General features: G+C 39.9%; 2 protein-coding genes and 1 long non-coding RNA gene across 3 annotated transcripts; 1 reads left to right on the top strand and 2 right to left on the bottom strand.

Moving 5' to 3' along the window:
- Nucleotides 1–3,723: 3,723 nt before the first annotated feature.
- Nucleotides 3,724–11,182, top strand: LOC125312616. Its single transcript, XR_007196671.1, has 2 exons — nucleotides 3,724–3,774; nucleotides 11,087–11,182. It is a non-coding gene; the product is annotated as an uncharacterized LOC125312616 (long non-coding RNA).
- Nucleotides 3,811–4,793, bottom strand: LOC115745729 (glutathione S-transferase U25-like). The gene is made up of 2 exons (XM_030681295.2): nucleotides 4,356–4,793; nucleotides 3,811–4,277 (listed from the first exon to the last, which is right to left on the bottom strand). Exons 1-2 carry the CDS (start codon nucleotides 4,668–4,670, stop codon nucleotides 3,936–3,938), a joined length of 657 nt encoding a protein of 218 aa, XP_030537155.1. The 5' UTR covers nucleotides 4,671–4,793; the 3' UTR covers nucleotides 3,811–3,935.
- Nucleotides 11,094–12,071, bottom strand: LOC115745732 (probable glutathione S-transferase). Its single transcript, XM_030681301.2, has 2 exons — nucleotides 11,711–12,071; nucleotides 11,094–11,626 (listed from the first exon to the last, which is right to left on the bottom strand). Exons 1-2 carry the CDS (start codon nucleotides 12,023–12,025, stop codon nucleotides 11,285–11,287), a joined length of 657 nt encoding a protein of 218 aa, XP_030537161.1. The 5' UTR covers nucleotides 12,026–12,071; the 3' UTR covers nucleotides 11,094–11,284.
- Nucleotides 12,072–12,414: the final 343 nt, after the last annotated feature.

Raw genomic sequence — 12,414 nt, 5'->3', positions numbered from 1 at the left:
AAGATGAGAGAAGGGCAAAAAGGTTTCTAAAAGATATTCCGTCTCGTTGGAATTCTACCTACGAGTTGCTTCATCAAACTTTTGATTACAAAGATTTATTATGCATGTTTATTTCATAAAATATTCCCAAAATTACTTTACTACCGCAACATTGGGACGTTTGCAAAAATAATTTAGAATTTTTGAAAATTTTTAATGATACTGCTAATACTTTATCTGGTATTTATTATCCTACACGTATTTATTTTTAATACAGTGTGTTAATATTGATAGTGTTTTTAGTGAATATGAAAAATATATTGAATTAGCTCGGACTATTTTAGTAATGCGTGAAAAATGGTTGCATTATTATTTCAAAATTTCTCTTGTCTATTTAGTTGGTATTGTTTTTTATCCACGTATTAAATTAGTTGGTTTACTAGATTATTTGAATGTGCATTATTATGATTGTTTATATTTAAAAGATGCAATAGATATTTCAAATATACAAGTAGAGGTTAAAGAATCTATAGTAGTATTATATGGAGAATTTTGTAGTAGATATGGTTTAAGTGATTGTGGATCTTTACAATCTATCGACTCATGAAGCGAAGCTGGTGGTTCATTTAATAGAGGGTACAATATGCTCAAGAGTAGACAAAAAAAAAAAAGGGAACAGGTAGTATTTTTGAATTAGAAAAATATTTAACCATTCAATTTGAGTTTCGTGATACTGAATACAATACAGATTTCCAAATCCTGGAGTGGTGGAAGAGTCACTCAATCGATTACCCAGTTATCGCCCTCATCGCTAGGTAGATATTAACAACCCCTTCTTCAATGGTTGCCGTTGAACAAGCATTTAGTGTTGGAGGATTAGTTTTGGACTCTCGCAGTTCAAGATCAAGTCCGGAGTCCGTGGAAGCTCGGGCTTGTGTCGATGATTGGACGAATGCTAAATTTCGACACCAAGAGCTGGATCGAGAACACGAATTCTTTGGTGAGGATTGTGAAGATACCATCGGCACGGGTACTACAACGGGTAGTGACGATTGACAATGAGGTAAGTTGGCGTTATCAAAGGTAAAAAAACTACATGAACTTTGATTCTTCTATTCCCAAGAAGATATATAGGCGTTTAATGATAATTCATTAAATTCAAGCCCATTTCTCCTCTTTTTTTTTTCAGATTTTATTACAATGTACCATTTGATTATAATTTATAATTTATAATTTTTTATGTTTATTTCATTATTTATTATGTTAAAATTAAATTTAAAAAATGGAACCGGAACCGGCTCGGGAACCCGCTTGGAACCTCCGGATCCACCTTTTGTAGAAACCGAAACCGCCGGTTCCCGAACCGAAATCAGCAGCCTCGAGGAAACGGCCACGTCTACCACTACCCCATTAGCTACTAGTAGCTCTCTCACTCTTGTTGATGGGTCACCTCATACATGCAACTAAATATCAGAAGCTAGTTGGTTCTCTTCGGATCTTGCATTCATAAGACATGATATTGCTTTTGTGGTCAACAAATCTTCTCAATTTATGCATCAACCAATAGAGTTACAATGGAGTGCTATTGCATGTGATTTATGTTATCTCAAAGGGACTATTAATATTGGCTTGCACTTAACAAATAGTCCCTTTCCATCACTCCATGCATTCTATGATGCTAATTGGGTGGGCAATCTCGATGATTGTAAGTTTATAGCTTCCTACTTATGGGCCAGAATCCTATACCGTATTCCTCTAAAAAAACAATGACCATGTTGTAAGCACACAATAAAAGTCCGATACCTTTACACAGGGAAATCCTAGAATGGAGCCGAAGTCCGAACCCGTCCATATATCCAGTTAGACCCACATTCATTGAAAAGCTTAAGCCCATAAGTTATGAACCGACTATAATCTATTAATCGCTCAGCAACACATCGCTTGTCCGATGTGGGATTTCTCTAACACAGCTTACACATGCATCCTAACAATCTCTTTCTCATGTGCAAGCTCTAGTGTTAGGTTTGCTTCCCCTTAGTTCAAGTATTCTTTTACATCAACTTATTTCAACTTGAATCTCCAAGTCATTGCAATGCACCCGCAACTATGCATTGCAATTTCTTTTTACCAGATTCACGTTACTTGACCAACTATGATAGCAATTTTCATCCGAAACAAGCATCGATCATGAGATATTTTTTATTGAAATATTCACGAAATACTGGAACAGATTGGGAGTGGGCCACCAATTAACCATCGGCTCTGATACCATTTGTTAAGAGCACGCAACGGAAGTCCAATACTTTCACACGAGAAAACCTAAGCCGAGCCTGTCTGTCGATCCGATTGGATCCATCTTCACTCAAAAGCTTAAGTCATTGAGTTATGAGTCGTCTAGGATATATTAACTGCTCAACATCACATCAATTCTTCGATGTAAGACTTTTCTAACACAACTCACACGTGCATTCTAACGGACCTTTTGCTCATTCATGCAGCGAAGCCAAGTGTAGCTTTGTTTCTGCAACAACTTCGTGGCTCACATAACCTTAATGTCTATTGCATGAAATGGAGTATCTTCTTAAACCACACCTAGCATTTATTAGTGAAAACATTGGTGCTGCTTATGTATGCACTTATCCTGTTTTTCACTCCAAAAAGAACGTGCTGCCATTGATTATCACTTTGTTCATGGCATGGTTAACAAATTCTATTACGAGTGTGGTACACGTCCACTCATGATCAACTCGTGGATGCAATAACAAAGCCTCTTACACGACAGCAGTTTACTCACTTATGATCCAAGATCAACATTCGCAATGGAATGCCAATCTTATGGGGGTGCATTGGAGGAATATCGCTCTATAGCAAAGCAATTCTAGAAATCGCTCTCAATCAAATCAAGAATAGTCCGGCAATTCTTGCACTCTTGGCAAGTGCAGCAAGAGTTTCCAAAATTGATGAACTGATCTCATTTTTTCTTTCAAAGTGATTAGATGGGCCATCTCAGTTAATTATTTTATTGCATTTATTTTAGCTAATGCCCTTTGAAAAATCATTAACTACCGTGTACTTTAAATTCATCTATGAAAAAACAGTAAAGTGTATTTTGCCCAATTCTTCAAACAAGAGGTTGAAAATTCTTCAGAGAGAGATGCATCAAGACAATATTTGAAGGAAAAGCCGAGTCCACATAGTTATAGCCTATGAACCAACAAGATTTTGTCTACTTGAAGAGTGCTGTGATTGCCCTAATCTAGAATGTTTGCATTTAGACCGTGGAACGTGCAGGGATCCAAGTACAAGATTGTTGAATTCTGTACGTGAGTTTGACTGGTCTATCAACCTTGATAGAAAAATTACCGAACTAGATAGAGAGGTAACCGATAAATTGGGAAGAATTGACTCTAAGACACAGTGAATTTGATGATGATTTTCTTAAAAGCAAATCTAATCTAAGATTTGTTTAGAGTTCTAGATTTTCGAACAAATATCTAAGGTCGGAAATTCTTCGATGAAATAGGAAATCTAATTCTTCACCAATCACTCTCTGCTCCCTTTGGACCAGGTATTTACAAGCCTTGTCTCAACCAAAAGACGGCCCGAATTGGATTTTCCTTGCTTTATTCGTCTACCCACTTAACTTCATTTCCTTAACTATTTATTTTGCTTTGTTTGCTATGTTTTCATGTTTGATGGTGATGTTGGTCATGCATTCAGATAAATATCGGGCGCAAAATTGGTCAATAATGCATGAAAAGGATCTTCATCAAAAATGAAAATTGTAAATTTGAGGTACATGTGCGCAAACAACGCAAACATTAAGTTGATCCAGAAACACTCATGTCCAAAAAAGGAACTCACGAAAGTAGAAATAGCGAAGCCTCGTTCCAAAGGAGAGGGATTGTTGAACAAAAGAACCGTGAAACGACCCTAATGAAACACTCAAAGAGTAGTTACTGCGCTTGAATCTTCTTCTTGAGCTCCAACATGAAGTCATAGACCTTTTGCGGGTCGGGCAAGGACTTGGCCACGCTCTCCCTCTGCATGCAACGCTTGGCCCATCCCACCAACTTGGGGCACTCTTCCTCGTGGCTAAAGCCGGAAGATGTCTCCAAAGCAAAGAACCAGCTATACAACGGTATTAGCGACACATCCACATACCCAAACCTATCGCCTCCAAAGTAAGCCTTGTTCCCAAGCTCTCCCTGCAACACGTTCAAGCCCTCAATGTACTCCTTCGTCACCACCTCCTGGGCCTCCCCCGCCGACGCGCACACCGCTCGTACCACTGGTATCTACACCATCGTTTCATGTTTTGACGTCAAGTGCACTTAATAAGAAAATGGTTGAAAGATTGATCATTGTTGTCTTACCATCTTATCCACGTAGTCGGCCCAGAACCTGGCGCGAGCGCGCTCATGAGGATCGGAAGGCAAGAGAGGAGACTCAGGACCCCAGGTCTCGTCGATATATTGGACGATGATGAGGGACTCGCAAACCGGCTTCCCATTGTGGACGAGGACGGGGATTTTCTTGTGGACCGGGTTGGTCTCTAAGAGCAGGGGGCTCTTGTTCCAGGGATCCTCCACCCTCGGGTCAAAGTCAACGCCCTTCTCTCTCAGGGCAATCTTGGCCCTCATCCCGAACAGACTCGGCCAGAAGTCCAACAATATCACTTCATCTGCCATTGAAGCTGTGGTAATCTGAACTCAAGAAATGCTTCTTTTTTTGTGGTGAAATGAGGTTAAAGAGCAGGTGCTACTTATATAGAGCGGAAGACGACATTGACTGAGGCTTTTTCCTTGGGGGAGGGGCTGCTTGATGCTGTCATTGCTTGCCTCACTGTCGGGTCCAAATGTAATCTCCACGGCAGGCCGATTGGGTCATGGCTTAGGTGTAACATGAAGGAGAAACAATAAATCTTATTATAAAGTTCGACTGGTGGGTGCTTCCATCTCCTGTCTACTTGTTTATTTTGTGCTTGCACACAATCGTCTCACCCTTGACTTGAAGCCAAAGATTTCGTCTGTAAATAAAAAGAACAATCATAAGTCGTTGCCCGACTAGTGGTAATCGACGTGGCATTGCAGGAGTTGTTGGTCAGGGTGATTCTTGACTTTTTGGCATTGCAGTGAAGCTCCATTTGTATCTCAAACAAAAATCTTTAAATATTTACTGAATTTCCATTAAGGCCACAGTTCTTTGGAAAGCTTAGTTTTCCCTTCTTCTTTTTCCATTGCATAGATAATTCAGAAGATATTCTTATAATATTCTTATCACGTAAGAGTAGCTTATATTTTGTTGAAAAGACCTAGTTTTCCATTTTTCTTTCTATACGAAAATGAAAACAAAAAATTATTTAAAAAAAAAGGAGGCCGGTAGACGGCTCACATAGTGGGTCGCGAAGCAAAGTTCAATATTCTGTTAACGAAATTGTTTGCTACGGCCTGGGGAAATGCTCTTGCAAAAGAGGATGGCCATATTGGTCAACGATCGGCTTGATTCTGTTGAAAGAGCTACGAGTCAAGCCCATAAAGCCCAAAAGATGTGGCAGACAAAAGGCGGCACATTTGTCCTTGGTCTTGCGAAAAGAGAGGTTAGCCTTAATGCTAATTATACAAAACTGTTCAACCCAAGTTTAGGACAATCTTTAGTTTAGCACTTGTTGAGGAAACTTAAGTACGTGCCGAAAACTCACTATTTATTTGAAGGTAAATAGTAAGAGTATTTGAGTGGTGAGATGATCTCTTGCCTCAAACTTAGAGATTTCACTTATTAGGCATCGGCTCTCCCTTATTTTTGTTTTTTTTTTTCCAGATTTATAAGTTGGATCTCCTCCTACGCTGTGCTTTGGAATACCCCACTATATAGAATGAAAGGGTTGAGATATACGTGTACCGGGATTCGGTATGGTGCGTGATGAGTGTAGTTCCACTATCTGGAGGGATATAGAGTTCCCTGAGCTTCTCCTCTAGCGTTTCATAGCATGTTATGTCATTATAAATGGTGAGACGGTCGGACCTTTGAGAGGATTTTATAGTCCCTCGGATATGGCGCTGGAGGGACAAGATGATACCGGTGGCCGTCAACCCCTAAGTGGATGATGGTTTGTTAAACGTTTAGGCTCACTTTTGGGTTAGGATGAGTGCAGTGGCGCTAGTTGATCCAATCTTCTTCCTAGGACTTATGTAGTGTAATGTTTTTGTTTGATTACTGCATGAAGTTGGTGACTAGTGGTGTCAATATAAAGAAGTCTATGTATATTAATTAAACTCGTGCAATTTTTTTTATAGGATGTTGTGCTTCTACATGCTAATAATAAATATGAGTAATAACAAGAAAGAATACATGTCAAGCGCAATGTTTCGGGGCGTTATAGCATATTTTGTATCATAGCAGGTTTACCCATTGAGTGATAAGCTATGCCTAGCAATTAGAATAGTAGAATAGAACACGTGAGTATAAAATGCTAAATGCATGTGTTTGTTTTTGTTTGGCTGTGTAGTGTAAGTAATATTTTTTGCTAAATAGTTAGCGACTAAGTTAAGTGATATGTTTCGACCAAAAAAAAAAAAAGTTAAGTGATATGGGTAGGGCTTATAGGATATGATCAGCTCTTGTGGTAATTCAGAGCAAAATCCTCGGATGAAAGGAATCCTCCTTGCGCTTGCAAACGTCGAAAGTTTGATGGAAAGGCAAGCACTATAGCAAGCTGCCTCTAGTGCGGGAAATAGCAATTGTCATTTGCAAGACTTAATTGAGCAAATCTTAAAGCTTAAACGACCAAGTTGTTGGAGTAGAAAAATCCTAAAGGGGCAAAATCGTGGGTCAACAGGATGGAAAGATATTCGACTTCCAACGATATTCACAAGATAGCCCTAGCCCAGTACCAACTCCAAGGAAATGCCATACAATAGTGACAAACATCTAAGGAAATTGTGTTTCCAGCTGGTACTGCTGTGACTTGGGGTGATTTTGTCAAGGCATTCTTTAGGAAGTGTTTCTCGGATTGTACTCGAGACAAGAATGTGATGGAAGCAAAAATGCGTTCCTCGTCATTAATATGGTTGTTCACGGTAATTGTGGCCTTTGAAGTGAATATATGAATTCCAAGTATAGCCCATAGAAACGATGGAATCCACTATTTCACCATTCATTTCTATTCATGACTAGATTGTATACATGCAGAATAATTATAAATAAAAGGAATTCATGCAATTCAAGCAAAATGATCCGATGGTGTACCAGTACGAGGCGAAGTTTGCAGAATTACCAAGGTTCGCCCTAGGTTGGTGCAAGACGATGAAGACAACACTAAGAAGTTTCGAGATTGTTTGAGACCAGATATTAGGAGCAAACTAATGCCCTTGAACTTGAAGGAATGTAATGACCAATACGAGTGTGCTCAACTCATAGAGAGAGATTTGGTGGAGCTAGCAGCAATAACAACTTTTCAAGTGAGGCCTAATCAAAAAGTTTTTTTACCTAACTAACGTCGTGACAAGAAACATTTGCAAATTGGATGGCAATCATTTGTGCCAAATAAAAGGAACAATGTTGGAGGGCTTGGATTTACACGGAATAATCAACCGACAGTGTGGATGCAATATCAAAATAATGTCTGTCGCACTTGTGGAAAACAACACGAAAATACACTATGCCTGGCTCGAACTGGAGCTTGCTTTGGGTGTGGACAGTAAGGCCACATGATAAGAAAATACCCTATGATGGCACCCACAGCAAATGGTGCCATTGCTATAGTCGTAATAGTCACAACAAAACAAAATTCCACAGCATGAAAATTTTCAAAGGCCACCAACTCAAGGCTGGGTTCATGTAGTCACATAAGAGGAGGTCGAGGCTTCCAAGACCATTATATCATATATCATCTCAGCATTTTATAATAGTACTTATACTCTCAGCAAAGCTGACATGAAAAAATCCACAAACTTCTCTTATGTTATTTGCTTCCTCTGTATATTACCGGGAGATACAAAGTCATTCACGACGGCACATTTCGCATTCTCTTCAATACTCAGCAGCCCAAAAAATGGTTAGACAATGAGATATTTGGCCTAACGATCTATAATCTCGTCGTCCTCGAAACCTACTATTTATAAATTTTGAAGATTCATTGGTAAGTTCGGTGAGAAAACTCGAGCCACAAAGGATTAACTAATGATGATTATGGACGGAAGGTTGACGGTGGTAGAATTGGAACAAAAATAAAAGTTGAAAGTTTTTTATGAAATAAAAAAAAAGTTGTGGATATAATGGGGACAAATGTTAAAGTTGAGGGTTTTTTGGCTATTAAACCGAGAGATTTGGGACAAAAGTAAAGTTGGAGATTTTTTATGAAATAAAAAAAAATTGAATATAATTGTCACAAATGCTAAAATTGAATTTTTTTTATTTTTGGTGTTAGGCCCTATTTTCTTCCTCTTATTACTACTTGGGCCCACAGGTAACTATATTTTTAGACGATAAATGTAAGCCTCTTCTTTTTGTACTTCCTTTCGGCAGCAAAAGGAGTCCAATCCACCGGCCTCTCTTTTTTTCCGTTGGTCAAAATGTACGGATCTCTTTAAAGAGTCAACTTTTTTATCGGTGAAACTAGTCAAACATGGAATTATCTTGTTCACCAACGGTTAACAAATCTTTGATATTATCAAGTTCCACCGCCCTCTAAATCTAACTTTGATTCTAATTAAAGAACACATCAGATTTTGAACAAAATCAAAATCCTCTAAATAGGTCGAGTTTTGTATACGGCTCAAATTTGAGATATAAGTTAACAAAATGATTTGGGAGATTTACACTACGTCTTGGGAATTGAGGTGACCCGCATAAAGTCATGTCTCTTTCTCACACAACACAATTCCTAGTCGAGCAACCATGTGTGGAGCCAAGGAGGTTGCTACCCCGGTAGTTACGAGTAGCTCTCTCACTCTTGTCGAAGCATCAACTCATAAAGATGGAACTAAATATAGGAAGATTGTTGATTCTCTTGCATTCACAAGACATGATATTGCTTTTGTGGTCAACAGAACTACTTAGTTTATGCATCAACCAATTAAGTTATATTGGAGTACGCTAAATGTGATTTACGTTATCTCAAAGGTACTTTCAATCTTGGCCTGCACTTACAAAGTAGTCCCTTTCCATCACTTCATGCATTCTCCGATGCTGATTGGGCGAGCAATCTTGATAATTGTAAGTCTGCAACTACCTACGTTGTCTATATTGGTCAAAATCTTATATGGTAGTGATCCAAAAAACCAACACCCTTTGCTCCTTCATCCACAGCAGCCAAGTATCCCATTGTTTCTGTGAAGCTTCTTAGCTCCCATGGATTCATTCTCTCTTGCATGAACTTGGAGTATCTTCTTCAACCACGCCTAGCTGTTATTGTGATAACATTGGTGCTATTTATGTGTGCGCTGCTCCTATTTTTCATGCCAAAATGAACCATATCGCCACTGATTATATACTTTGTTCGAGGCATGATTAACAAAGGTCATTTGCGACTGTGTCACGCATCAACTCATGATCAACTCGCAAATGCACTAATAAAGCCTCTTGCACCACAACAGTTCATTCATATACAGATCAAGATCAGCATTCGCGATGGAACACATCTCTTACAAGGGAGTATTGGAGGAAATATCACTCTACATCAAAGCAATTTTAGAAATTGCTCTCAATAAGATTAAGAATAGTCAAGCAATTCATGTACTCTTGACAAGTGCAGCAAGAGTTTCCAAAATTAACAAACTCATTTTCTCGATTCTTGTATAGAGGATTCTATCTTTTCATGTGTAGAGGTCGCCTCTCGAAAGTTATACTATTTCATTTACTCTAGCTAATGTCTTTTCATAAATCATTAGCTACCTTGCACTTTAAATGCATGTAAGAAATAACGGCAAAGTATATTTTGTCCAATATTTCAAATAAGAGGTTGATAATTCTTCATAGAGATGCATCAAGACAATCTTTGAAGGAACAGCCGAGTCTGCAGAGATAAAGCCTATGAACGAAAAAGGTTTTGTCTGCTTGATGAAGAGATAGTGTAGTCTAATATTACGGGACTTGGATATCGGGTCAAAGAATTAAGAGCGTTGCGATTCCCCTACTCTAGAGTGTTTGCATTCAGACCAGGGAACATGTTGGATTTGGGATCCAAGTACAAGATTGTTAGATTCTGTACGTGATAGTTTAACCGGTCTATCAACCTTGATAGTAAAATTACCAAAGGAGATAGAGAGGTACTTCGAAAATTGGGAAAGGTTGGAAATTCCTCGATGAAGTGGGAAATCTAATTCCACTATTAGGTGAACCACGAATCTAATGTTGGATATTCTTATATGCTATCATATATGTTATTTAGTAGGTACTGGATAACTATATATATGACCTTACGTAGCGCCCGTAAAATAATATAGATCTTATTACCATAAAAATATCTTTGCATGATTTAGCATTATTATAAACTATACTTTGTGGCAAAAAATTGAAAAAAAAAAAACTGCACTTTCTTTTCTATGCGTGTATGAGAGCGGTAATTTTTTCCGTTTTCAAATTCGTGTCGGAAATTAATTAAAGAGCCGGAATAATAATTTACGGTTGTGGCAAACGCCATTGAAGTGGAAGAGAATCCATGTCCAATTTGCGGTGAAAACCGCGAGCAGGCCGAAAGCGAGAACTCTCCTTCTCCATCTTCTGGTCAGTCGTCTTCGGACGGTGACATCTGAGTTCTTCATTAGATACGGTTTGGCGAGGGCTCCCCAACCGTGGCCATTCATTCACGCGGTCGTTCGTTTCTTTTGTTCGTTTCCTAAGTAGTCGATTTGGCTTTGGCGTGCACTCGGCGACATTTGCGGGCGAGTTTGTCTCCATTTGTCCGTTGCCAGATCTTTTGGCCGCGTCACGGTGACTGCCGTGTGACGTCACGCGCATTTTCAGCTCTTGTTTCGACCGGATTGTTTCAGGTCTTATCCCAGACATAAGAGTCCGAATTGGATTTTCCTTGCTTTTTCCATCTATCTACTAACCTTTATTTCCTTATATATTGTTTTCGCCTTGTTTGCTAAGACGGGAACTTGAGGTTCATGTTCGCAATTAACACAAACATAATATGCTAAACGGAATTAACAAAATGCGGTATATAAGTTATTAGCTGATCCAGCAACACTCAAGTACATAAAGGAACTCACACAAGTAGAAAGAGCTAAGCCTCGTCCAAAGGAGAAGGGTTATTGAACAAGCGAGTCGTGAAACGACCATGACGAGAAATCAAGAGTAGTTACTGCACCTGAAGCTTCTTCGTGCGCGCCAACATGTAGTCATAGACCTTGTGCGGGTCGGGCAATGACTTGGCCACGCTCTCCCTCTGCATGCAACGCTTGGCCCATGCCGCCAACTTGGGGCACTCTTCCCAGATGTTAAAGTTGGCCAGTGTCTCCAAAGCATAGAACCGGCTGTGGATCGGTATTAGCGACACATCCACATACCCAAACCTCTCGCCTCCAAAGTAAGCCTTGTCCCCAAGCTCTCCCTCCAGCATCTTCAAGCACTGGATGTTCTCCTCCTTCGCCGCCTCCCGGGCCTCCTCCGTTGGCGCCCTTACCACTCGTCCCAGTGAAATCTGCACCATCGTTTCATTTTCCGACGTTAAGCACACTTATAGAGGAAATGTGTTGTTAGAGATATTTGAGCATTGTGGTCTTACCTTCTTGTCCATGAAGTCGGCCCAGAACCTAGCACGGGCGCGCTCGTGGGGATCGGAAGGCAAGAGAGGGGACTCGGGACCCCAGGTCTCGTCAATGTATTGGACGATGACGAGGGACTCGCAAACCGGCTTGCCATTGTGGATGAGGACTGGAATTTTCTTGTGGACCGGGTTAGTCTGCAAGAGCAAGGGGCTCTTGTTGCTGAGATCCTCCTCCCTCAGGTCAAAGTCCACGCCCTTCTCTCTCAGGGCGATCTTGGCCCTCATCCCGAACGGGCTCGGCCAGAAGTCCAACAATATCACTTCCTCTGCCATTGAAACTTTGGTAATCTAAACTCAAGAAATGCTTCTTCTTCTTCTTCTTCTTCTTTTTTTATGTGGTGAAATGAGGTGAAGAGCAGGTTCTACTCATATAGAGCAGAAGAGAACATTGACTGAGACTTTTCCTTCCAAGGCGGTGCTGGAGGAGGGGCGGCTTCGTGCTGTCATTGCTTGCGTCAGTGTCAGGTCCAAATCAAGTCTCCATGCCCCGGCCGATGAGGTCACGGCTTAGGTGTCGCATGAAGGAGAAACACAATATCTTATTATAAGTTTGACTGGTGACTGCCACTTTGGACGGTTACCTTCCCTTTTACTTTTTTTTTTTTTAATGGAGAGCATACGTCCAAGAACTGGAGCGGTTTCTTTTTTTTTTTTTTTTTTGC

Source organism: Rhodamnia argentea, chromosome 10, assembly GCF_020921035.1.
Source record: "Rhodamnia argentea isolate NSW1041297 chromosome 10, ASM2092103v1, whole genome shotgun sequence".
Classification (NCBI taxonomy): Eukaryota; Viridiplantae; Streptophyta; class Magnoliopsida; order Myrtales; family Myrtaceae; genus Rhodamnia; species Rhodamnia argentea.
Note: the sequence above shows the minus strand (reverse complement) of the source record. Positions and strands in the feature narration are given on the sequence as shown.

Bases quoted from the DNA above. Each gene is read 5' to 3' on its own strand.
- LOC115745729 (XM_030681295.2), bottom strand. From the start codon at position 4,670: ATGGCAGATGAAGTGATATTGTTGGACTTCTGGCCGAGTCTGTTCGGG. The intron at 4,278-4,355 runs GTAAGACAACAA...ACGATGGTGTAG, and splicing joins CCGACTACGTGGATAAGATG to ATACCAGTGGTACGAGCGGT.
- LOC115745732 (XM_030681301.2), bottom strand. From the start codon at position 12,025: ATGGCAGAGGAAGTGATATTGTTGGACTTCTGGCCGAGCCCGTTCGGG. The intron at 11,627-11,710 runs GTAAGACCACAA...ACGATGGTGCAG, and splicing joins CCGACTTCATGGACAAGAAG to ATTTCACTGGGACGAGTGGT.